At 48.5% G+C, this 26,123-nt stretch overlaps 2 protein-coding genes and 1 non-coding gene across 6 annotated transcripts in view; 1 reads left to right on the plus strand and 2 right to left on the minus strand.

Moving 5' to 3' along the window:
• The window catches only part of NT5DC4 (5'-nucleotidase domain containing 4), a 42,375-nt gene extending 32,652 nt beyond the window's left edge, over window positions 1-9,723 (plus strand). For all 4 annotated transcript variants that reach the window (XM_035118410.2, XM_035118411.2, XM_060276377.1 and 1 more), the window contains exons 16-18: window positions 5,616-5,792; window positions 6,323-6,418; window positions 8,639-9,723. In XM_035118410.2, the coding sequence (XP_034974301.1) occupies window positions 5,616-5,792; window positions 6,323-6,418; window positions 8,639-8,686 (321 nt within the window). In that variant the 3' untranslated portion in view covers window positions 8,687-9,723. The remainder of the gene's footprint in view (window positions 1-5,615; window positions 5,793-6,322; window positions 6,419-8,638) is intronic.
• An 80-nt stretch (window positions 9,724-9,803) lies between these two features.
• CKAP2L (cytoskeleton associated protein 2 like) lies at window positions 9,804-25,706 on the minus strand. The gene is made up of 9 exons (XM_035118851.2): window positions 25,617-25,706; window positions 25,300-25,381; window positions 22,860-22,917; window positions 19,338-20,197; window positions 15,656-15,863; window positions 14,031-14,186; window positions 12,994-13,054; window positions 10,743-10,854; window positions 9,804-10,531 (listed from the first exon to the last, which is right to left on the minus strand). The coding sequence occupies exons 1-9, from the start codon at window positions 25,681-25,683 to the stop codon at window positions 10,252-10,254; spliced, it is 1,884 nt and encodes a 627-aa protein (XP_034974742.2). The 5' UTR covers window positions 25,684-25,706; the 3' UTR covers window positions 9,804-10,251.
• LOC118088060 (small nucleolar RNA SNORA57) lies at window positions 14,319-14,430 on the minus strand. The gene has a single exon (XR_004692920.1). It is a non-coding gene; the product is annotated as a small nucleolar RNA SNORA57 (small nucleolar RNA).
• Window positions 25,707-26,123: the final 417 nt, after the last annotated feature.

Raw genomic sequence — 26,123 nt, forward strand, 5'->3', positions numbered from 1 at the left:
CAGGCTCGTCTTATGTTCTTAAAGGTAAAGGTAAAGGGACCCCTGACCGTTAGGTCCAGTTGCGGACGACTCTGGTTGTGGTGCTCATCTTGCTTTATTGGCCGAGGGAGCTGGCGTACAACTTCCGGGTCATGTGGCCAGCATGACTAAGCCACTTCTGGCGAACCAGAGCAGCACACGGAAACGCTGTTTACCTTCCCGCCAGAGTGGTACCTATTTATCTACTTGTAGTTTGACGTGCTTTCGAACTGCTAGGTGGGCAGGAGCTGGAACCGAGCAATGGGAGCTCACCCTGTCGTGGGGATTCGAACTGCCGACTTTCTAATCAGCAAGCCCTAGGCTCTGTGGTTTAGACCACAGCGCCACCTGTGTCCTTATGTTCTTATTGATATGGGCAAAAATCTGCCTTTATTCCCTTATTGGGTTCTCCATCGGTTGGAGAATATAACAGAGGCCAACCAGAGAAGTTTGAGAAGCAAAGCCTTTATTTTCGCTGTTGCAACAGGGTCCTTCCTCTCACGCAGGAGAACAAGGAAGGAACCCCAAACAAAGATGTCTTGCCCTTAAAAAGAAATTTGAAATTGGTTTCAGCCCACCCCCCAGAAGCATCATCCATATGTCACAGAAGGGGTGTAGCCCAAGACCCCCCCTCCCTAGATAGATAGATAGATAGATAGATAGTTTATTACGGCCATAGGCCCATATTCAATACCAATATACATTGTACAACAAAGCAAATATGACAAAATAAAATTAATAAAATTAAAATACATATCTAAAATCATAAATTTCTAGATTCCATTAAAATAAGAGCAATACAGCACTTAAAATGTCAGATTATCACTATAGATCAGTATTATATAAGCGAGATCAATAATCATAAAGTAATCCATTTTTCCTCTTATAAGCTAAGACTGTAATCAGAAACCTGGCAACAAAAAGGGACCTACTCGGATCAGAATCTTGCAGTAAATGTGTTAACTGTGTTTCCAAGGAGTCACCCGAGGTTTCCGATAATAAAGGGAACAAAAATCTGGTCCTAGAAACTGAATGCAGTGGGCAGCAAAATAGTATATGTTGTAAGGATTCAATAGATCTATTATCACATACACACACAGCTGAAATCTGACCTTTGGAAAATCTATTGTTCATAACATTGGAAGGAAAGGCATTAAATCTTGCCTTAATAAAGGCGTATCTGTGGACCGCTACAGACAAGGAAGTCAAATAAGATGGTATCTGCTGGGAAGGCACTATGCCAAGATTTAGTGGTGAGCAAGTGCCACTACCCAGAATGGTGTTTTGTTGGAGGTCAATCTCCTCAAGTTTTTGAATGAGGGTTCTTTTAGCCGTGGCTAGGTCCAGTTTTAATAGTTCTGATGGGGACAATCCATAGGTCACTACTTTAGAATGGATCTCTCTTGCCCATGGGCTGGGAAAATCATCCCTCCAAAGACATTGAATCAGGTACAGATTCGGGAGCCTATGCCATAAGGACAACCAATAGCAAAGGCTGCGCCTCCAAAGAGTATTTTCTAAAGATGTAGTTTTTAATTCTAAGCGAATAGCCGCATTGCTAACGCACTGAGGGAGTTTTAACAGCCGTCTTAGGAATTGGTTTTGAATGACCTCCAATGGCATCAAATTTACTGCGGTCCCCCATAAAGGGACAGCATATGCCAGTGTCGCGATCACTTTGGCTTTAAATACCTTCAGGGCGGATGGCACATGAAGAGCCCCATCGGAAAAGAAAAAGCGCAAGAGCGCAAAAAAAAAAAGGGCTTTAGCCTTATTTGAAATATATGCAATATGCGCCTTCCAACCCAGATTGTATTGGAGAAAAACTCCCAAATATTGAAATTTATAAACCTGTTCAATAGGTTTTCCATCTAATTGCCACTTATAGGATTTTCGACTTTTTGAGAAGATTAGTACTTTGGATTTAGATTGATTTATAGTAAGGGAATTGGTTTTACAGTATGAAACAAATATTTTAAGTGCTCTCCTGAGGCCAATTCTTGAAAATGACAAAATTACTGCATCATCAGCATAGAGTAGTAATGGGCATCGATAGTTTGCAAGACGGGGGGCATGAATAGTTGTCTCAGATTCAGCCAATGGTATCCTCATGTCACTAATAAATAAATTGAAAAGAAAAGGAGCTAGGATACAACCTTGACGGACTCCTCTGTTGATGGGCACAGAGTTTGTGAGATCGCCGACTGGGGCCCCCCTCCCTAGATTCATCATAGGTACATCATGAACGGGGAGGTCTGGTGGCAGTAATCTGAGCAGTCTGGACCCTGCCCCCTGCCCCCAAAACCTAATCAACAAAATTGAGAGATATTTACATTTCCCTGTTTCCCAGCCAAGTTAATCACAACCTTTTGTCTGGCACTCAGGTATCAGGATGCCAGGGATTATCACTTTAATTCCTGAGACAATGAGAAGGTTCCCCCCACCCCCCTTCTTCCTTGCAGAGGAACACCTGGTCAGAGAGAGAGTCAAAATGGTGTCAGAAAGGCCTGTCTTCCTGTGCTGCTTCAGACATGTGCCTGTACTGTACATTCATGTACATGTTTTATGAACAATTATTATATATATATATATATATATGACCTCAAAATTCTTATAACATTATGCTAGGTCAAATCAGCACAATAGCACAGGTAGAAGTTGCCTTCAGGTGGGGGTGGCATGAGCTCTCAAGGCTTCCCAATTTTTAATCCCGTTTTAATTTTTTATTTTTATTTTACCTAGAGGCTCTGCATTGTGATACCAAAAGTGGTTCCCTCAGAGCCCACCAAGTTTGTTTTAGCTTGATTTAAAAATCAAATAAAAGAATGGAGTGTTGTTGTTGTTTTCTTTTTTAAAAAAGATTAAAAGTAGTGCAGAATATCTGGTGGGCCAGCCTTTTGGACGGCACCCTCAAGAGCTGTAGCTCTCCCCATGTCCACTTTTCCCCATGCTCTTCCCCCCACAGGCCCAAAAAACGGTAAGCCACCGCCACCCTGGTTTTAGGAGGCCACAGAGAGGTCTGCTCACGTAGCACAGATTATTCAGGCAGTCTGGGAAACATGGGCTAGAACCACCAGATTCAGAACATTGCAACATAAGCTCGCCACAGAGGAAAGTTTGTTTTTTTCTCAGGCCCTTGAGCACTGCAATCCAGCTGACCACAGCTGGTTTTGCAACATCCTGAGGGGCTTACTCCAACTTTAATTACGCCTCTCTCTGTTTCCTGTGTTAAAAGTTAACCAATCCTGATAAGAGACTTCTGGTTGTTGTTTTTTTTAAAAAATGTTCTGTTATAGAGAAGTGGTTCCCAAACATTTTGGGGCCACTGCTCCATTGGTTCCATATTATTCGGCATTTTGCACACCCTATTATGGAAGCTAATAACAATAAAATTCAGAACATTAAGGATGAATTGCACATTTATTCAAAACCCAATCAGAACAGTTTTTGTTTAAGGAAGTCAACAAAAGTGATGAACTTGATCAAGTGGTACCAGCTTTTTGAAATATGATAGTCATTTATACCTCCAGCGCCCCCCACCCGCCCCCTTGGTCATCCTATGATTCCAGTGGGTGCTACAACCCAAGTTGGGAACTCACTGTTATGGAGTCCTGTACATTGGTTCTCAAACTCAATCTGTTCTTGAAGTCCGTTTGACTTCCAAAACGTTTGAAAACCACGGTGTGGCTTCTGGTTGTCCCCGGAAACCATGCCGACAGCCGAAACAGACGTTTGGCTTCCGAAAAACATCTGTAAATCGGAACACTTATTTCCGGGTTTGCGGCATTCGGGAGCTGATTTGTTTGTCAACTAAGCTGTTCAGAAACCAATGTACCACTGTACTTAAAATGCCCCTGGCACCTGGACATTGTTGGGCGGGTGAGGTGGGGGAGCATTAAATGTTTCCCTGTTGTGAAAGTCCCGGAAGAAAATGAGGAAGAACACACTGTTCTACAACAACACAATTAAGGGTTCAATGTGAAAACTTAAAATATTAGTCGGAGCAGCCAGAGATCACTTGAACTGCTGTTAAGGCTTCCCAAAACTAAACAAAACTACAAACAAAACAGTGATAAAGACAAAATCAATTACAAATCAATAAAGCAAAAAGCGGTCCTTAGACTATAGACCTGACCTCCCGTCCATTCCTTATTTCAGTTATCTATTATTTGTTGCCAATACACATTTTTATCTTAAATTAACCAATTATTGATTTATCTTAAGTTTCATATCTTTCTTAAATCTACTACAGTACTAAAGTTATTCAAAACCTGCAGCAGAGTTTAAACTACTGTAATTGTTTTTCAAATAAACTTTGAAGACTTCCCATTTTGAGCTAAATTCCTGTTTTGGTTTGTTCTTTATTTTTTTCTGATAAACCATCTAACTCCGCATAATCTGTTGGCTTTTGGATCCATTCATGGATAGAGGAGATTTCATCCCTCTTCCACTTTGTAGCGATAAGAACTCTTGCTGTCACTGTGGCATATAAAAATATACTCTTCATTTTTTGCGGGATATCCAAATCTCTGATCCCCAGAAGGTAAGTTTCTGGTTTTCTCTTAAAGGAAATCTTTATCATTTTTTGCATTTCTAAGTGGATACTCTCCCAAAATGCCTGGATTTTTTTTTTTTTTTGCATAGCAACCACATGTGATAGAAAGTGCCTGATTTATCTCCACACCTCCAGCAATTACTTGGGATGTTTTTGTACATCTTTGACAGTTTCCAAGGTGCTAGATACCATGGGTGTTGCATTTTTAGGAAGTTTTCTTCACAAACTGTTATGTCTTAAGAGTAGTAGTATTAATTAAATAATTAATAGTTTAGTAAAACTTGCATACTAGAAAAAGCTACCTCACATGCGGAGCAAGAGCAACATGACAGGTCATTTGCCAAGAAGCTGCCGCCATCGGCGAGCTTTCTTGCTTGTAGGATCTGCTGACTTCTTCAGGGACGCTTCCCAGTTGAGGGAGTTGGGGATGTTTAGCCCGGTGAAGACTGAGAGGTGACACGATAGTCATCTTTAAATACCTGATGGGCTCTCAAGTGGAAGATGGAGCGGGCTTGTTTTGTGCTGCTTCCGAGGGGAGGACCCGGAACCAGATGACTCTTGGCGTCCCTTCCAACTCTACAATTCTAAGATTCACTTGGGCTTTCATTTGCAACAGTCCACAGTTCGAAAGCACGTCAAAGTGCAAGTAGATAAATAGGTACTGCTCTGGTGGGAAGGTAAACGGAATTTCCGTGTGCTGCTCTGGTTTGCCAGAAGTGGCTTTCCACATGACCTGGAAGCTGTACGCCGGCTCCCTTGGCCAATAACGTGAGATGAGCGCCGCAACCCCAGAGTCGTCCACGACTAGATCTAATGGTCAGGGGTCCCTTTACCTTTACACAGATGGTAGACTTGGAAGTTGTGGCCGCATCTCGCACAAAGCATTTGTGTTACCACCACAGAGAGACAGGGGCGTCTCCTCTCCCCTGACAAAGGTCATAAAACCAAAAAGGGGTAGCTGGTTGCCAGGACCCCACCTCCCAAGCCTAGGTTTCTCCGCTTCTATCTTTGCCACCTGACTGAGCAGGGTCTTCTCTTGCAGAAAGTCACCCACGAGATGGACATGTGCTACGGGAAGATGGGGAGCCTCTTCCGCTGTGGGTCCCGCCAGACCCTCTTTGCCAACCAGCTGATGCGCTACGCAGACCTTTATGCCGCCTCCTTCATCAACTTCCTCTATTACCCTTTCAGCTACCTTTTCCGGGCACCACCCACCCTGGTATGTGGGTAGGGCATCCTGGGGCAGGAGATGGGTGTGTGTGTGTGTGGGGGGGGCGTGCCTTTTGGCCCAGGGAAAGGGCTGAGGATTAGACAAATTCAGGGAGCAGAAGGCTATCGATGGCTGCTAGCCCTGTTGGCAGTATTCTGCCTTCACGGTCGGGGGCAACGATGCTTTTGAATGCCAGTTTCTGGAAACCACATGGCGTGTGGGGAGAGGGATTCCCACTGGGGCGTCTGGTTGGCCACTGTGAGAACAGGATCCTGTACTAGATGGGGCCCTTTCGGCCTGATCCAGCAGGGCTCCTCCAATGTTCTTACATCACAGGCTTTCTCCATGGAAGAGACTCCTGCTCTAAGCTGGTGGGGGGACGGGAGGAGAGGGGCAACTGTCTAGCCTTCCTGCACAGGCTTGCAGCTTTTGGCCAGTTCTGCAGGAGCTTCGCTTTTTTTCTCCTCTGGGAGGCTGTGTCCGCCTCCTGATGCCCACCCCCACCCCTGACAGTTGCATGACAATTCTTGCCCCTCCAGATGCCCCATGAATCTACTGTGGAGCACACCCGGGTGGAGTTCAGCGAGACGGGTCTCCTGGCAGGTCATGTGATGCCCCAACATAGGCCACTGCAGGTGAGTCTCTCTGCTCTTCTGCTGTTTCAACACACCCCTGCATTCTTCCTCCTTTCCCTCCCGTGGTTTTTGGCTGCCCTCTACTGACACCCACATTGGCACACTGAAAATGGCTTTAGGTTTCAGTAAGTCATTGCCAATACAGTGGCACCTTGGCTCTCAAACTTAATCAGTTCCGGATGTCCGTTCCAAAACCAAGGCACGCAATCATTCGGTAGCTGAACTGTGCTCCAAACAGTCACAAAAACAAAACAAAAAGAGCCTCAAAAACAAAAATGCAAAATAAATAGCAAAAACAGACAGACCTCAGCGTAACACTTTTCCTGCTTGGCAGGGGGTTGGACTGGATGGCCCTTGTGGTCTCTTCCAACTCTATGAGTCTAACACTCAAAACGGAGGTGTAGCACTCAAATTGGAAGTGTAACACTCAAAACAGAGCATGTTCGGCTTCCGAAAAAAGTTCGCAAACTTACTTTGCAGTGTTTGGGTTCCAAAGGTACCACTGTACTCCTAAAAGCTGTGCCACACTAACTGAAACATCCAAGGGTTTCTGCAATGCAGGAATATCAGCTGCCCCACATGGGGCTCGAACCTGCAACCCTCGCATTATCTGTACCGTGCTCTAACCAACTGAGCCATTGTGAAAGAATGGAGCAGAGATTTTGACCTCTTGGACACCTGAGTGCCAGCGCCCGGAGCCAATGAACACTCTGGGATCCAATGTCCACATTCCATGCAGCTTCTTTAACAGGATGACACTGTTCAAATCCTCACTTGGCCGTGAACCTCACTTAGGGGTGACCTTGGGGCAGTCACTGCCTCTTAGCCTAACCTACCTCACAGGGTTGTTGTTGAGCATAACATGGGAGAACTGTGCCACCTTTTTGAGCTACTTGCAGGAAAAGTGGGATATAAATGCAATAGCTAGCCAACTCCCCTCTGCCTATCCCAACAGAGGACAGGGTGGGTGAAGCACCAGGGCAGAGAGCGCCCCTCTGAGGAACGGGCGACCTTGGCATGATGGGCTGCTGGGGTGGAGCATGGGTGCCCCTGCAGTAGAGTGTGCAAGGCACCCACCCAAAATCCGAGGGAGATGGGCAGACATGTCTTCTGCCCGCTAGAGAAAACACACAACAGGTCACTAGCTCTAAGATAATTCCGCCCCACAATATAGACTTATTTCAATTCGCTTGTTGCTGTGAACTACCTTTAGAGGGCTGCATAGCCTTGAAAGGTGGGACGCAAATACCTACCTAAACAAAGAGGAGCAAAGGACCTACGTCCTACGACAACCAATTCTGAGCTCAGAGAATTGGGTTCTAGCACAAGGGTCATCTAGACCAACCCCCCAGGCAATGCTGATTTTCAGCTTTTTTTGGGGGGGGGCAGTCCCTGCATTTGGCTGCCATGTGGCTATTCACATTTTTCCTCCTTGCTCTTCTGTGTGCCTTACTGACCTTTCGAAACAGCCTTGGCCCAGTATACCTGAAGGAGTGTCTCGACCCCCATCGTTCTGCCTGGATACCAAAGGCCTTCTGGTGGTTCCCTCCCTGCGAGAAGTGATGCTACAGGGGACCAGGCAGAGGGCCTTCTCGGTGGTGGTGCCTGCCCTGTGGAACGCCCTCCCACCAGATGCCAAGGAAATAAACAACTACTGTGTTTCTCCGAAAATAAGACACTGTCTTATATTTATTTTCCTCAATATTTTCGGGGGATGTCTTATTTTTATTACGCATCCAGCCTCGCCTCTTCCTTGGCGCCCTCCAGAACTGCGCCTATCACTATGTCTTATTTTTGGGGTATGGCTTATATTGCGCAAATGCGTAGAAATCCTGCTACGACTTATTTTATGGGTATGTCTTATTTTAGGGGAAACAGGGTACCTGACTTTTAGAAGGCAGCCCTGTTTAGGGAAGTTTTTAATGTTTGATTCTATTTTTAATATTCTCTTGGGAGCCGCCCAGAGTGGCTGGGGAAACCCAGCTAGATAGGTATCAATAAATTTATTATTATTATTATTATTATTTTATTTTCCTCCCCCCCACTGCCTGAGGGTTATACTTCATGCAACTAGATTTGAGTCCAGGAAAGAAACTGCTTAAGTGTTTAGTTACAGGTAGGTAGCCGTGTTGGTCTGAGTCTTAAGTGTTTAGCATGCAACACTTAACTGCTGCTTAGGGACCTCTCTGAACGCTATACCACTGTTTCCCTGTCCCATAGAAGCTGCACAGCGCTTCCCAGGAAGACACAGACGATGAGCACGACTGAGCCAGACCCCAACGGAGGATGCAGAAGGGAAATCTTGAGTGGGATGAACGCCATAAGCTGCTAAGAGAGGGGTGGGGGGAGGAGAGTTCCGCCCCAGACCCTTCCTTGCGAGGCTCCCGATTCCAAAGTGAGGCAAAGGGCTTCTGCTCAGCTTCCCAGCGGGTGGCTCCAAGAGGTCATTTCAGGAGGCTTACCCCAAAGGGACAGCACCCCACGGCTGCTTTGCAGTGCCCATCAGCTTTCCAAAGTGGGAGCTTTCTGGGGAGCCCCCCCAGCTGAGCTTCTTAGGGCTGCTTGCTTCAACCACCTCCCCAAAGGGCTTTTGAGATCCCTTCCTACGCCCAAGCACCTGGGGCCCAGGATTTAAGGGAGAAATCCAGCGTGACCCTCTGCCGCTGTGCTGGAGGGAAGCCTCTTCCCTCAAGGCTCCAGCCACTAGGCCCACCTGCTCTTCCAAAGGCTCAAGAAGTCCTGGGCGGGGGGGCAGAAAGCAGGAGATGCTTACAGCAAAGGAGAGGCTCTCTGGTGGCGTCGGAGAAATCCCAAGCCCCTCTTCTGCCTGGGCACCGAGGGAGGTTGCCAAAAATGTAGGGGGCTGTGGCTCTGTGTTTTGACAGGAACAGCTGTGGCCTTGTCGCTGAGCACTGGCAACCCAGGCAAGGCCCTCAGCTGTCCCTCGAGCACAAGGACCTCCCAGAGGAAGAGAGTGCCCGAGGGAGAAGAGGCAGCCGGCATTTGGGGGCACCGTGGCCGCCCACTGAGGGTGGGCTTGCAACGGAGCGGATTTGAGCCTGAAGTGACTTGCAGAGAACTCAGAAGCAGCCCTAGAAAGGAGTTTAGCAACAGCCCCACGCCAGGTCCAAGGGAAGCCCTGAGCTTCAATGCACCCCCCCCCTTTGCCACAATGCCCTCTCTTGCGAGAAACATGGAAGAGCAAACAATCCACTCGCAGCTCCCAGGAAATCCGCACAAATGCCACCACCATTCACAGGCACCTGGCAGCCAAGACTTGGACTTCGTTGAGGTCTAGGGTGAGGCCCCGCGGTGCCAAGCCCAGGACACCAGGCCCCACCCCTCTCTGAAAAACCCATTCCACAACCAGGACATGGGGAGGACCCTTCTCTGCCTATGCCCACAAAATGGCAGGCAGAAGCTCTCCGCCCCCCAGATTCCTTTTGCCCAGAGAGAAATCCAGCTGAAAGAGATGAGGAACCCCCCCACATTTCTTGGAGCTTCCTGAAGCCACCTGTGTTGTCAAAAAGGTTGTTTTCTTTTTTAAATCATTTTAAAAATAAAGATGCTTATATATTCTGGAAAGTCCCATGCTACCATCACACATTTCCAGTCCACCAATGCAGCAGCTCTAACAGAAAAGGGTTAAATAAACTGGAGTTCTCGTTAGTAAATGCACCAATAAAAAACAGATTTTTGTTGTATATATCCTTATGGCTTTGAGTTTATAACTTCTGTATGGCTATATGTATTCTTGTTTTTGCAATTCATATTTGATTTGTCAGGAGGGATTATCCTCACTATTGAATCTTATATTGGCCCGAGTTCTTGGTCTAACAGAAAAGGGGCCTGCGCAGGGGTGGGGCTGCGGAGGTTGGCGCCGAGGTCCGTGGCAGAAACCCCTCCATCTCTACTGTCTCTGGCAAAGCTTCGTTCTTGCGGAAGATGAAGCGACAGCTGTCCTCTGCGTCCACGATTTCGTCCAGACAGGACACGACGGGGTTGTGGTCCCTCAGCATCTGTGGGTAGTGAGCAGACGCCCGCTCAATTCGCAGGGACCGCCGCACTGGGGTCAAGAGCTTCAGGCCCGTCCTATCACTTTGCTCCTTGGCTCTGAAAAGGGACAGAGGGCATGGAATCACACACACCCCCAGACCCAGAAAGCGGCCCTTTTGTTGCAAAAAGCAGAGCTTGGGTTTGAACGAGGCCCCCGCATGCCACAGTTGCCCATGCCTGCTCTGCCGCCTCCTTTCTTTCCTGGTTGCCCCACCTCATCAAGGATAGGGTAGAGTTGAAAAAGACAGAGCTAAGGCCCACCCCTTACCTGGGCAGCGATGCCACTTGGAGCTTGATTGCCGAAAGAGGCTGGCAAGCCGGTCCTTGCCCGTTGCTCTGCGCCTGGTCCTTGCCGGGAAGTCGGAGTTCAGCAGGGGTTGCTGTTGGGGGAGAAGAGAGAGAGTAGCCAGTGGAGGACAGGCAGTGGCTGAAGAGGAAGAGCCCTGAGCTGGGTCTTCTTTTGCCCAGAGCAGCCTGGAGGGGCCTTGTTGGCAAGGGCAAGAACGGCAAACCTGTTCTGGTTTTGCAGAAACTGCTCCATGTCCCCATGCAGAAGACTTGTCCTGCTTCCAGGGGCAAGCAGTCTCCCAGAGGGCCCATTGCCACAATTGGCAACTGATAGCAAGCTGGGCCTGAGGGACCCAGGTGGCTCTGTGGGTTAAACCACTGAGCTTAGGGCTTGCTGATCAGAAGGTCAGCGGTTCGAATCCCTGTGGCAGGGTGAGCTCCCGTTGCTCGGTCCCAGCTCCTGCCAACCTAGCAGTTCGAAAGCACATCAAAATGCAAGTAGATAAATAGGGACCGCTACAGCGGGAAGGTAAACGGCGTTTCCGTGCGCTGCTCTGGTTCGCCAGAAGTGTCTTTGTCATGCTGGCCACATGAACTGGAAGCTATACGCCGGCTCCCTCGGCCAATAATGCGAGATGAGCGCGCAACCCCAGAGTCGGTCACGACTGGACCTAATGGTCAGGGGTCCCTTTACCTTTACCAAGCTGGGCATCTTTCTTTCAGGCTGGCTCCAGAGCACCCTGACCTGTTTCTGCCTGCTGCCTACCCAGACACGCCGCCAGGGAGGCAACTCCAGCGCTCCCGGGCCCAACAAGATTTAAATGGTGCTGAGATTCTCCAACATTACCCCTCCCTGCCCGCCCCCGTCAGTCCAGGCCCAAAGCTCTCTCCCTGCAGGGCTGCATTAGGGCATTTCTGACCAAGGACATGCAGAGCGAGCTACGGTACATTAAGGCACAAGAGAAGCAAAATATAAACTGAACGTAGACTTATATATGCAGAAATCGCAATCTGGTAAAAAGATAAAAGAAACACACACACTGCCTTCCCCGATGATCATTGCTTGAAAAACTGAAGAACAGGGAAGGCTGAAGGAACTCTGCTGAAGGAAAGGCATGAATCAAGCAGTCCATGGCCACTTTGGGGATCGAGAACGGGGTCACGAGATCCACTGTGTTGGATTTGGAGGTGCACGGTTCCTTGCAGATACTAGGGCCAACCTGGGACACACTCTTTCAGGGAATGGTCCTGAGCTCTAAGGAAGCTTTGGCAAGAAGCAGAGGAACATCCCGGGAAGGGGGGGGGGAGAGCTCCGCCAGCAGGAGGGTTTTGGCACAAGGGGGCCAGAAAATGGAAGCTTTGACTGGGACCCCAAGAAAGCTCAGCCCAATCCCATCTGGAAAAACCAGGAGCCATTGCCTGCAGAACCGAGAGAGGGATGCAGGACTTGCTGTGGGCATTGTCCGCAAAAGGCCACCTGCATATATTCCCAGATGCAGAGGTACATCATTAACTTCCAGTGAGGAAATGGAAAAAATCATTTTGGCTACAATTCCTTTGCTAGGCACTGGCCTTAAAGCAACAGTAAGGTATTCTACACAGGGGAGGAGAAGCTGCTCTCTCCTCACTCTTTCGTGTGTGTGGTTTTTTGGGGGGCAGAGTTTAGCTGGCAGGCTCGAAGGCCAGACTGACCAGCGATGGTGGCTATGCTCTGCCCTCCACAGTTGGAGGCAGCGATGCTTCTGAATCTCAGCAGCTGGAAACCACAGGAGGGGAGAGGGCCCTAAATGGCCTCGGTCCAGTATACCTGAAGGAGCATCTCCACCCCCATCGTTCTGCCCGGAAACTGAGGTCCAGCGCTGAGGGTCTTCTGGCGGTTCCCTCGCTACGAGAAGCCAAGTTACAGGGAACCAGGCAGAGGGCCTTCTCGGTAGTGGCACCCACCCTGTGGAATGCCCTCCCACCAGAGGTCAAAGAAAACAACAATTACCAGACCTTTAGAAGGCATCTCAAGGCAGCCCTGTTTAGGGAAGCTTTTAATGTTTGATTTCTGTATTTTAATGTTTTGTTGGAAGCCGCCCAGAGTGGCTGGGGGAACTCGGCCAGATGGGCAGGGTATAAATAATAAATTATTATTATTATTATTGTGTGGGTTCCCAAAGGCATCTGGCTGACCACTGTGAGAACAGGATGCTGGCCCAGATGGGCCATCGGTCTGATCCACTGCTTACCCCAGGCTTGACTGGAATGCTTCAGAGTGTCAACGAGGGCATCTCTCAACTCTTGCAGCGGCTGGAATGAGAGCAAAAGAAAGTCCACCACTGAGCGACCAGAGCAAGCCTCAGAGCGCTGCCTGCAGGGTGTCACAGAATCATAGAATTGTAGAGTTGGAAGGGGCCCTAAGGAGTCATCTAGTCCAACCCCCTGCAATGCAGGAACCCCAGCTAAAGAATCCTCGACCTCCGCTAAACTAATATCCCATGAAGGCAAGTCCACCACCTTTTGAGGGAGCAGGTTTCCTGCGCAAACATCCTTTTGCTACAGCTATTTGGGGAGCAGGGGGAGGGACACACAGCAAGGGAAATCACACAGGACTGGCTGCTTAATAGCTCGACCCCAGGACGGATGGTGCTTTATAGCAGAGGTGGGAGGACCACAGCCAATTGCAACCCTCCTCCCTGCCTGTGGGCACACGCGTCTTCCAGCAACCCCCAGAGAATCGTAGACTTGAAGGGACTCCCAAGGGTCACCTAGTCCAACTCCCTGCAACACAGGAAAGTCCAGCCCCCGTGATCGGATGTGAACAAGAGCCCATAGCAAGAAATGGCTCCTTCTTGGGGATGCGCCCCACATTCTGGGGGCATCTCTTGTGCAAATCCCAGTCAAGCAGATGCTCAGAGAATTCTCAGCCCAGGTGGGATGGCCAAAGGCATCCCGCTTTGGGGTCCAGGAAGCTCAAGCCCAGACGGTTCCCGAGGAAGATGCCCTGGTCTCCTTGCTTCTGTGCACCGTCAGCCAGGGATGGAGAGCCCAGCGGGAGGGAGGCAGGAGGCTGGCTTAGGGCTCGGGCTCTGCCTCTGCTGGGGAGCCCTGCACCTCCCCACCCCTCTTGGCATGTCCTTGTAAGGGGAAAAGCTCCTTTGGGCCTGACTTGATTTTGAACCCTGGCCTCCCAGGTCCTGGCCCAGCACTCTAACCACTACATCACACTGCCTCTCTGCCGTAGACACAGCAGATGAGAGTCCAAGAGTGAGGGAATGCCACTTACCACAGCTCCAGCACAAGCAGCAGCATGGTACAGCCCGGCTGCATCAAACGAGCCTTGGCGGGCCAACAGCTTTGCCTTGCAGGCCCAGAACCGGGCAAACTTCTCTGCCTCTGGGATGCGGGACAGCATGGCCAGGAGCTCTTCTGAAGGAACCCCCTGGAGGGAAACAGAAAGGAGTCATAAGGAGGCCGGCAGATGAGGGACACTTGGGGCTCACTCTGTAGGCTGGCTGTTTTCATTGGGCAGCGCCAGCCCAATCTTAAGGGTGTGTTTGTGCAAAATTGGTTTTTGTTTGGCAAAGTCACTGGCACCGAAGACAGAACACTGGCTGGGCATTCCTGTACCTCCGGACATTACAGAGCCAGGCATTGGGAGACCCGGGCCTGCCAAAAAAAGGAGGCGTAAAAAAAATCAGTCCCTCTTGACCCTGGAGACGTATATTTTAGAACCCTCCTTATTTCTGTAATTTTGAGTTGTTTTAAATTGTTTTTTGTTTGGTGTGATTTTGTGCTTTAATTGTTACCCGCCACTTGAACCTTAGGTCACCCAACCTCCCTTTAAAAACCTGAAGGAAGTCAGCCACTTTCCAAGATAGTCTGTGAAACAGCTCTAATAAAAAAAATGCATACAGGTCCTGCATTCTGACTTCCCCATAGAAAATGGGCTTGAACTCACTGCCCGTCAGGCCTGACATTGTCCGCTTTGGTCTGCAAAGCGTCAGGGAGTTCCACAGGCTCAATGCAGATCCCCACCCCCCACCCCCCGGATCTAAATGATTTAGGGAACTTTCCCTTTGATGTTGGACAACGGTCACTTCTGAAAACGTCTCTGTTTCAACTGACTCTTGGACTGCCCAGTTTGTTTCTTGAGAGTTACAATGCAATGGGCCAAGGGCAGAAAACAATAAAAACCTGATTGACTTCCTTATTTCATTTATATCCTGCTTGACAGTGAAGAACTCTGCTCCCGGCAGGGTGGGAGAAAGGATAGTTTCAAAGTAAAGAAAAATACTATTGCACCAGGACAGGTTTTTCTTCCCGCTTTTATCATTCCTTGTGGGTTTTAATGATTGCCATAGCTGCCAACTACCCCGTTTTCCCCGGGAAACACCCGTTTTTACTTACCTTTTCCCGGTGGTCCCCCGTATCACTTCATCTCCCGTTTTTCTCCATTATTTTCTCCTGCTGGCGGCCATTTTTTTCTTTCCGATTTGCCCTTCTATGGGCACCAAAAATGGCCGCCGCCGGCTTCAAAAGTCGCATCTACGCATGTCCGGAAGTGCATAGATGCGACTTCCGGTGTTGGCCATTTTTGGTGCCCATAGATGGGCGGAGCGACACCGGAAGTTGCGTCGACGCACTTCCTGACATGCGTACAAGCGACTTTCGAAGCCGGCGACCGCCATTTTTGGTGCCCATAGAAGGGCAAAGCGACACCGGTGTCACACGGCTGCCGGTCCCGGATTCTGCAGTCCGGGACTTGGAAGGTAAGATGATTGCATGTTTTGTTTTGTAAACGGTTCTGCTTTTAAGCCACACAGTGAATATTTATTGATGAGTCGCTGCTTATCAGGCACTTTCTGCCCCATCTAAGGATGCAGTCTCCCAGGACGACCCAAAGCTCACCTCGTCTGCCAGCTTCATGCACTCTGCCAAGGTGCTGGCGATTTGCTGTGCCACCTTTTGTTGCTCCATCTCTTCTTCCATGCAGTCCCAGAAGGAGCGGTCCAGGGCCTCCTTCTCCTTGGGCGGGGGTTGCCTTTTAACGGGGAAGGTCATTGGGGGCCGCTTGTAGCATTTCCCTTTGGATGCCAACCATTCCTCTAGCAGCTTCCTAAGGGAGAGCAGGGAGAGGTTAGACGACATCAGAACCGAATACAGGCCGGCTGGATCAGCCGCCAGTTTCATTTCAATTTTAATTTGTGTACCGCTTTTCTATATTACTACAAACAAGGCTGTTTACAAGCTGAAGGAACAACAAAACAGACAGCAAAGATCATGATCTGACCCAATACAGTGGTCCCTCGACTTACGAACTTCATCCGTTCCGATTGCACACTCGTAGGTCGAAAATTTCGTAAGTCGGAAAGCGGATTCCCGTAGGAAAAAAATATTCGGAAAAATTCATAAGTTGAGGAAACCGCATTTAAAACCGCCAACGGTTTCCATTTGGATGTAGAAAAATTCATAAGCGTGCGGCCATTTGTCCCATTCATAAGTCGAAAACTTCGGATGTCGAGTAATTCTCAAGTCGAGGGACCACTGTACAAAAAATTCCATAACAATAAATCTAATGAAGACATATTCAGTAAGGCATTGAAATATAACAGTAAACAGTAAAATTAAATGCCAGCAGATAATAATTAAATAGTTCACACGTAACAATAAAGAATTGCAAAAGTATAATCAATAAAAATGGCAGCAATTTACAATGCATAAAATACCACAAAACATACCATATTTTTCGCTCCATAAGACACACTTTCTTCCTCCTAAAAAGTAAGAGGAAATGTCTGTGCGTCTTATGGAGCGAATGCATGGTCCCTGGAGCCGACTTTCCCAGGGGTGAAAAGTAGATCGTGGTTTTTTTGTTTTTTGTTTAAATAGAAAGAGCTAAAGGCTAACAAGAGGGAAAGAGAACCCACTCAGCAGCTGATTGCAAGAGATCGGGAGGGAGATAAGAGAAGCTAGCTCCCTTCCTGGCCCCACCCCCTTGCCCAGGCCTCCATTGTTGTGTTTCCCCAGCGACATGTGACTGGCTGATTAGATTATCTGTCTGGAAACTGTAGAAATGGCTCCCTTTCCTTTCCTAAAGAAGCTGCAGAAATGTGAGTTGAACTCCATAAAAACAGGATTTTTTCCCCTTTGCAAGGTAAGCTGCACAACTGTGAGCTGATCCTCAAAAAAATGGAGCTTTCCCCCTTTGCAAAACAAAAAACAAACAAAAAAACCTGCACAACTGTGAGCTGATCCCCCACAAAACAGGGCTTTTCCCATTTGCAAAAGAAGCTGCACAACTTTGAGCTGATGCTCAAAAAATGGAGCTTTCCCCCTTGCAAAAAAAACCCCTGCACAACTGTGAGCTTATCCCCCCAAAACCAGGGCTTTCCCCCTTTCCTCCTCTAAAAATTAAGTGCGTAGTTTGGTCAGGTGCATCTTATGGAGCGAAAATTATGGTACCAGATGACGTAAAAGGGTCAAATTGAGAAACGGGGACACACAACTTATTATTTTTTCTTTATTTATAAAAAATACCCCTTCTCTCTTCCCAGCTGCTTCTGCTGTTCTTAAAGCCATGGTCTGGGAAAGACTCCTAGAGCTGAAGGATGGGGCTAGGCAGGTAGAAAAAGCCCTCTTCTCCTCCATGAATTTGTCTAATCCTCTTTCAAAGCCATCTGAGTTGCTGGCTCTCCCTGCCACCCTTGACGCATCTCCCAGGCTACAGTGAGAAGCCTGTTATTGATCAGAGCCTCTGTGGCTTTGTGGGCAATAGGATGGCCAAGGACAGGGGTCAGCAAACTTTTTCAGCAGGGGGCCAGTCCACCGTCCCTCAGACCTTGTGGGGGGGGGCGGGGCTGGACTATCTTTTGAAGGGGGAAAAAATGAATGAATTCCTATGCCCCACAAACAACCCAGAGATGCATGTTAAATAAAAGGACACATTCTACTCATGTAAAAACACGCCGATTCCCAGACCGTCCGCGGGCCAGATTTAGAAGGCGATTGGGCCGGATCCGGCCCCCGGGCCTTAGTTTGCCTACCCATGGCCAAGGAGGTTCAATTAATAGTTAGAGGCCAGAGCAAGATCTATGACCCCCTGCAGGCCTATCACTTTTCTTCTTCCTTGTCCCTCCTTTGTCCGGAGCTGCTTTCTGCATGCCTTCAGTATTCATAGAATTGCAGAGCTGGAAGGGACACAAAGGGCCATCTAGCCATAGCTGTCAAGTTCTCCCTTTTTTAAAAGGGAAATTCGCTTATGCTGAATAGGCTTCCTCGCGAGAAAAGGGAAAACTTGACAGCTATGCATCTAGCCTGACCCGTTGCAATGCAGGAATCACATTCCCAAGATGAGCTCCTGCCCTTCAACCAGAGGGTGGCTCCTCATGCACACGGACATGATGTCCCCGGTCAAGTGTGGAAGGTCTATTTGCAAGCAGATTCACTCACAAGGAGGCACTTTAGTGTGTCTTTTCTGAACTATAATCTTGAATCTCTTATTAGACCATCAGCAGAATCAGGTGGAGAAATTGAACACCTCAGCTGAACAAGGATCTAGGGGTTCCTCTGCACATTACAACACACAGGTGCATGAGGGATTGAGGCAGCAGTTTGGCCATGCGCTGGCCCACCCTTAAGGGACACGCCTAGAGCCCATTCCCCATGCAGGAGAGACGGACAGATGGAACAAGACGGTGGCATCAGTCCAGTCCTGTGGAACCCTCTGCCACTAGATTCAGCAGGCAACCTCTGTGCCGAACTTTAAATGCCTGCCTGTGCAGACAATTAAGAATACAACATCGTTGTACCTTGGAACTTGAACATTCGAAAACCAAATCGTGGCTTCTGATCGGCTGCAGGAACTTCCTGCAGCCCATCAGAAGCCGCGGAAGCCCCGTCAGATGTTCGGGTTCCAAAAGAACATTTGCAAACCGGAACAAACAAACCGGTTTGCGGCATTCGGGAGTCAAAACATCCAAGTTCCAGGGCGTTCGGGATCCAAGGTACGACGCTATAGTTCTATCGCATTATTGGCCGAGGGAGCCGGCGTATAGCTTCCAGGTCATGTGGCCAGCATGACAAAGCTGCTTCTGGCAAACCAGAGCAGCACATGGAAATGCCGTTTACCTTCCCGCTGTAGAGGTTCCTATTTATCTACTTGCATTTTGACGTGCTTTTGAACTGCTAGGTTGGCAGGAGCTGGGACCAAGCAATGGGAGCTCACCCCGTCACAGGGATTCGAACCGCCGACCTTCTGATCAGCAAGCCCTCGGCTCAGTGGTTTTTAACCCACAGAGCCACCTGGGTCCCTAGTTCTATGGCATAGTTTTATGCATTTATTGCTTTGATGTATTTTTATAAATAAATCATTGAAGTGGGTGCAAGAGCCACCTGGGTACCCACTTCTCTTATCGATTGTGAACAAGGGCCCAAATATTCCAGGCATAAACCCAAGAAGGGGCACCTTATCGGCCCAGATCCCCACACCGCAAAGCCCAGACCCCCGCAATGCACCCTTGCCAGTCGCTGCTCAGGGCAGCCTCAGCCCAGATGGGATGAGTGAATGCAACCCGCTCTGGGTTCAACTTGCCTCCGATCCCGAGTCCCTGGGGTCTTGGGCTCTTGGCCTGCCTCCCTCGCCGGCTGCTTTGCTCCGAGTGTGCCTCTCCCATGTCCTCCAGAGCCCTGCTCCGAGGCTCTGTGCCTGGATTTTGGCTCAGGAATCCTGGGCGCTTCCCTCCTAGCCAGAGATCCTCTGGGCCCAGGCGGACCAACGGCCTGTGGAATCGCCACAGGCTGTTTTATTAATCTGGGATTTTGGCCTCGGACTCCTGGCCTAGAAACAACTGAGGGCCGCCCGCGGGGTGGTGAAGTCGGCACTACTGAGTTGCTGTGGCCTTGGCTCTGAGGACCCCCTAAGGGTGCTCTGGACTTAAGTTTTGCTGCGGCAGCCCTGTGGTTTTTCGAAAGGGTGCTGTTCCCCACAGCCTGCTTGCTGTTCTTCCCGGGCGGTTTTGAGCCAACTTGGGATTTCGATTGGAGGCTGAAGCGAGACGTCTCTCTCTTCTGAGGCTGCCCAACATGCTTCAGCCCAGAGTTCTCTTTATCTCGCTCTGCCTTGCATGAGTCTGAAAGGACTTTTGATGTCCCAGATATTGTGGCCAACTCCCTCTTTCCAGGTTCTCTCGTCCTGCCTAAGCGATGTCCGGCGGATGAATTCCTGCTGATCAGCTTCTCAGGGTGTTTTCTAGCAGGGGGCTTTGAGGGAAGAGGAAGTACGGGGCCCCCCTTCCTTGGAATTTGTGTGGGTGCATTGTTTGGCTCCCGATGTACAAGAGCCCTGGAAGGCTTATCTGGAAGGACTTTGCTAGCAAGTCCCGACCCCTTTGCCTCCCTTGTCAATGCACTTCTGGCTGTGCTTGGGGCAACGTTTTTCCAGGATCTGACAGTCTGGAAATGGGAGAAAACAATATGGTGAAATTATTTGAGAAACTCTTTAAATCAACTTTTCACCAAATAGAGCTTTCAGGGCATTTTATATAAATCAGAATTAGAAAAAATAGTAAAAGCTTTTGAACAAACAAAAATATTCAAATCCTTACAGACCCCTTTAGTGCCATTGTGCCCATCCTGTGGAACTCTCTGCCACTAGATTCAGCTTCTGTGCCAACTTTTAAGCACCTGCTGAAAAGCATTCTATTCCATCAGACCTATGTAGGCAACTAAGAACAAATTCTTCCACAATGGTTAACTGATGTCTGATTTTAGCTTTGTTATGCTTTTATTGTTTTTATTGCTGCAAAGCAAAAACACACAGTATACAGTGGTACCCCAGTTCTCAAAAGTCTCCGTTGTCAAACGTTTCAGAACCCGAACGCCGAAAACCCAGAAGTAAATGCTTCCGTTTTTTAATGCACCTCGGAAGTCGAACGGCTTCCGCTGCGTGTTTTTCAATTTTCTTAATTGCATTTGCAGCCAGCCCCTTTGCATCTCAGTTTTTGAACGTTTCAGAAGTCGAATGGTCTTCCGGAATGGATTACATTCAAGAACCAAGGTACCACTGTATATATTTATGATTTAGCAGTATACATTTATTTTTATAGATAAATAAAAATAATAATTATAGCATGGAGACCTTGGACAATTTCTTCTGATGCTCCACAGAGCCTGAGCAAACAAGTGCCTCTTAACCTGGTCCTGCGAACCCAGCAAGGCAGGCAGCCTTCCCTGCCACTATTCAGATCTCAACTTAGCTTCAAAAGTGCCATGACTGTTCAGCTATTTTGAAGGAGTTTTTTTAAATATATTGTCAGGGTTTTTGCGACTACTCTTGAGTAACGACCCTCCACATGCTTGTCTTTCAGGAACTTTTATTGGTGCACATTATTTACAGTGAATTGAGCTGCTGGTTTCATGTCTCAGCAGTCCGATTCAGAATCCGGCACTGCCCCTTTTCGCGACCTTGACCAACATAAGAGTCGCAGGACTGCGAACCTCCTCCCCTTTCTCCTCCTCCTTAATTCCGGTGTCGTGGGGGGGGGGGAAGGTCTCCGGTCCGTCTGAGTCCCCTCCTCTCTTTCCCCCTCCCTCTCTTCCTGCATGAGGAGCAGTGGCTCTTGGATGTTGCCAGAGCTCTGGCACTCCCTCTCCGTCTCCTGACTTTCCCCTTCCGACCCTTCGCTTTCATTACTGCTGGGAGATGGGCTGCTCCTGATGAGGGGGGGCAGTTCCCTATAAGCCCTCCCCCCTTACATATATATAGATGTATAATGAGCCCTATGGACAGATTTGCTTTAACAGAACATTGTGACATACTCAAGGGATAAATTAATGCCCGTGCAATCGTCACATGAGGACAATTTTAGTGGGGAATGCCTTTAAGCTGAGTAAGCCAATGTATAGAAAGACAGGAGCATTTGGGAAAAGAGTTTTTAGACAGCAGAGAAAAGGGTGAGGGGGGAGGGGAGGAAGGATAAGAAATATCGCACTGTCACAGTAAAACAACAGTGAATCTGACATGTTACTTGTTTGAATTGGGGGAAACTAAAAGCATGTGCAGAGTTCCTTGCAGAAAACATGGTCTGAAAATGCATTATGTGCATGAGATCTTTGGGGGAGGCTTTTTCCCACCCCACCACCCTCACAGGCATGCTTCAGGATGTGGGAGAGGGCTAGTGGAACTCCCTCCCTAAATGACCCTAGACTGCCTCCCTCCTTGCTTTCCTTCTGCCAGCAGGTGAAGACTGTTTTATTCTGGCAGGCCTGTAGGAACTGACTGGTTGGTTTTTTTTAAAAGGAAAGAGCTTTAAATAGGGTTGTGCTGTTTTTATTATCTGTATTTTAATAGAATTAAAATAATATAAAGAACAGATCTAGTTGAGGTTACAGGTAGGTAGCCGTGTTGGTCTGGGTCGAAGTAAAATAAATTCCTTCAGTAGCACCTTAAAGACCAACTAAGTTTTTATTTTGGTATGAGCTTTCGTGTGCACACGAAAGCTCATACCAAAATAAAAACTTAGTTGGTCTTTAAGGTGCTACTGAAGGAATTTTTTTATTTTAGATCTAGTTGAATTTACCTACTTTAAAACTTTTAGCATCCTGTATTTTGTCTGTGTTGTTTCAATTTGTGTAAGTCACCTTGAGTCCCATTCTGGGGAAACGGTGTGATATAAACAAATATAGTGATAATTTGAATTATGGTGCTGGAGGAGATCAAACCTATCCATTCTGAAGGAAATCAGCCCTGAGTGCTCCCTGGAAGGACAGATCGTGAAGCTGAGGCTCCAATACTTTGGCCACCTCATGAGAAGAGAAGACTCCCTGGAAAAGACCCTGATGTTGGGGAAGATTGAGGGCACTAGGAGAAGGGGACGACAGAGGACGAGATGGTTGGACAGTGTTCTCGAAGCTACGAAAATGAGTTTGACCAAACTGCGGGAGGCAGTGCAGGACAGGAGTGCCTGGCATGCTCTGGTCCATGGGGTCACGAAGAGTCGGACACGACTAAACGACTAAACAACAACTCCCGGATCCCAGTGCAGCATTCTAACCACTACATCACTCTGGCTCTTTAGATCACAATACAGAGGCTCACTGCATCTTGTCTACTTACAGGCTGTCCTTTGGAGGGAGCTTGAGTCTTCTGTCTGCTGTTGTCCTTCAAGTAGGGCCTGTGCAGCATAAGGAAAAGTTTGAAAATAATTTACTTTCTTTTTTTTAAAAAAATATTCTGTGTTACGATTTAAAGTGCTCATCTTTACATCCTTAAGATATCAATGACTTCCCTTCTTCTGTTTCCATGGTTCATTATTCACACTGTTGAATTTATCTTAATGCTGCCAGCGTTTTTCAGCTGCACACAGTTAATTCTCATATATTCAATAAACATTTTCCAATCTTCTCTAAACATATGTTCTTCTGGTTCTCTTATTCTATATGTTAAGTCTGTAAGCTCTGCATAATCTGTCAACTTAAGTTGCCATTCTTCTTCGGTTGGGACCTCGCTCGTTTTCCATTTTGGGGCTAACAAAACACGGGCTGCCATAAATATTTATTACATAAACAATCTGTTTTGAAACCTGGGAATTTCAGTCTGAATTATCCCCAACAGAAAGGACTTTGGTTTTTTTTTGGGAAAGTAAACATTTTTTTCAATTCATCATGGATCATTTCCCAATACTCTTTTACACCACGTATGGAAGAACGTTCCCTCTACCTTCCCTCTACTTTCAAGTGATAAAAAAATACAGACCACCTTGAACTCCTTGGAGAGAAATGTAGTGTTGTAAACAAAATCTGCCCTTATTCCCTTATGGAGTACACAAGAGCCCTTATAGAGTCCTTTGTAGGTTCTCCACCGGTAGGAGAAAATAACAAAGGCCAAGCAGAGAATATTGAGAAGCAAAGCAGCTAGGGTAGTAAGCCTGATCTTTATTAAACTGTTGCAACAGGGTGCTCCCCCACACGCAGGAAAGAGGAGGAGGACCACAAACCATGTGTGCTTGCCCTTATATAGCCATTTTGAAATTCCCTGCCCTGGAGCTCAAGACCACCCCTCCATACATCATACCTACATCACAGAAAAGGCGGTCTACAACAGAAGATGGTAATTACTTAATTCCTGAGACAATGGGAAAGTTTTTTCACCTCCTCCCTCTTTGCAGAGAAACACTTGGTCAGCTTGGGTGTCAAAATGGTTTCAGGACTGTCTTCCTGTGCTGCTTCAGACATGTGGTTTATATATTTATGTACGTATTTGCTTGGTACATTTATGAACATTTTAAGGTAGATATATAATATATATCTAAGACCTTAAAATTCTTATAACAGTAGGATGTAAATGCAATGAATGAATGAGGGTTGCGATCCCAGGAAGTGCAGCTGGGCAGGATGAAGCCCACCCTTCTTCTTATGCCAGCAGGCCTTCACCATCCTCAAGGGGTCCTGGTCTGTTTCTGGGGTCAAACCCAGGGGCTGATTTGGGTGTGGCTGGTGCACAGTGCCCAAAGGCAGAGTGGCATTGAAAGCCTGTTTGGTTGCAAGGGAGAAGAATGAGAGCCTTTGACAGAAGCCTGCAGCCCCACTTGTATGTTTCCAGGCCCCAGTCCTGCCACTCACCACCTGGCCTGGGCAGGGCCTGAGGCCTATAAGAACTGCTGCTGCTACCAGCCAGGAGGACTCCCCTGCTTATCGCCTGAAGGCCACAGTCCTGCTATCCACCTGGCCCAGGGTGGGGCCTGATGGGCTTTATAAAGGACTGTTGCCGCTGCCGCCGTTGCTGGGCAGAGAGGGCTCCATTTTGTTTTGTTTTTTGTTTAAATTCCTGTTATTTTTTTACCTATGTTATTTTAAACTGTATTAAGGATGTATTCTTAGTTTTTGATTTATGTCGAAATTGCTTTTGATGTGGTTTATGTATTGTTTGTGACTTTTGTAATTGTGCTATTGCTGTATTGTTTTGATATTCGACTGGAAGCCGCCCAGAGTGGCTGGGGAGACTCAGCCAGATGGGCGGGGTACAAATAAAAAATTATTATTATTATTATTATAAGTTCACTTCAGGTTAAGTAGGCTTCAGGTTAAGTACAGACTTCCAGAACCAATTGTGTTTATAAACCGAGGTACCCCTGTACTAAATGGTTCCTCCCTGTTCAGGGGCAGTCTACCTCTGAGTATACAAGCAATGGGGGAAAGTTATTATTATTATTATTATTACTCCAGCTGGCCCACTGAGGCAGGCAGGCAGGAGGACAGGCAGGGGTTCCCAGCCCCATCAGAGCTCCTTCTTCCTCCAACTGCCACCTCAGGCTGCCTCAGTGGAGAGCCAAGAGGAAGCAGGAGGCTCTCTTATTGCACTAGTTTTTACAGGAGGGCCAGATCCAGGGAGCAGCTCTTTGCCCACCTCGGTGCCTGCATTCTGAGTTTTCCTCTTCCCTCCTTGTCCCTTTCCCCTTGCATGCCATGTGATGATGATTGATTGTAAAGTTGAGGGTAGGATAGGGACTTTCTTGTTTCCATGCCTACGTAAGCAACTCCGAAAAGCAAAGACTCACTTGGTGCTGGCAGGTCTCAGCCTTCCTTTGGCCGCTAAATATTCTTGCAGCCTCTGCCGCCGCTTCTCAACTGCTGCTGCTGCTGCAAGAGAAAGACAGGGAAAGCCCTCAGGGGCCGCAGCCAAACGGGCGCCCCCAATTTTCTGGAGACCCAGGGCCCAGCCCCTCTGGAGGGTCAGCAAAGAAGTCCAGAGAGAGAGGGTGACCCCCCCCCCCCACGGCCGCTTCCAGAGGTTCCTTTCCTCCTGGACCCCCCTCCCCGTTCGCGCCTGCTTAGAGGCACTCTGCACATGCTCCGGGGACCCCTGCACCCTTACCGATCTCCTCTCTTCCCCCTCCTCCGCGCCGCAGCCCCGGTCCTCCTGCGCTCCGAGGTGCCTCCATGACATGACAGCCAGCAGCAGCGGCATCCCCCACGGGCGGGCGTTTCCCCGTAGCTCCCGTTCAAAGGGACCAATGGGCTGCGGGAGGCGGGGAGGAGTCTATCCAATTGGCCGGGGAGAGCTGAGTGGGCGGAGCCGGCGATGCCCCTTCAGAAAGGGAAAGGAGACTCCTCCGGCCGCGCCCTTCGCTCCTTAGCCACGCCCAGGACAAACTCCCTTCCTCTTGCCACGCCCCCGTCTCCGCTCTCCTGCCGAGTTTTTCCACGTGCAAAAGGCCCGGCCTCGGTGGTGGGGGCGGGGCTGCGCAGGGCCATCCATTTTCTCCCCACTCCCACTTTTTAAAGGGTGTCCAGCCCCTCCCCGCCCCCTGCAAATCCTGTGCTCAGACGGGAGCGCCGGGACTGCAAGGGGTTTTTGTCCTGGGTGGGTGCCTTGTCAATC

The sequence above is a fragment of the Zootoca vivipara genome, chromosome 6, assembly GCF_963506605.1.
Source record: "Zootoca vivipara chromosome 6, rZooViv1.1, whole genome shotgun sequence".
Taxonomy (NCBI): Eukaryota; Metazoa; Chordata; class Lepidosauria; order Squamata; family Lacertidae; genus Zootoca; species Zootoca vivipara.

Coding starts and splice junctions, on each gene's coding strand:
- CKAP2L (XM_035118851.2), bottom strand. CDS start 25,683: ATGGAGGCACCTCGGAGCGCAGGAGGACCGGGGCTGCGGCGCGGAGGA. Junction 20,198..22,859: donor CTCCCTCCAAAGGACAGCCT/GTAAGTAGACAA, acceptor TCCCATTTCCAG/ACTGTCAGATCCTGGAAAAA. Junction 13,055..14,030: donor CTGCTTGTGCTGGAGCTGTG/GTAAGTGGCATT, acceptor CTCTCATTCCAG/CCGCTGCAAGAGTTGAGAGA.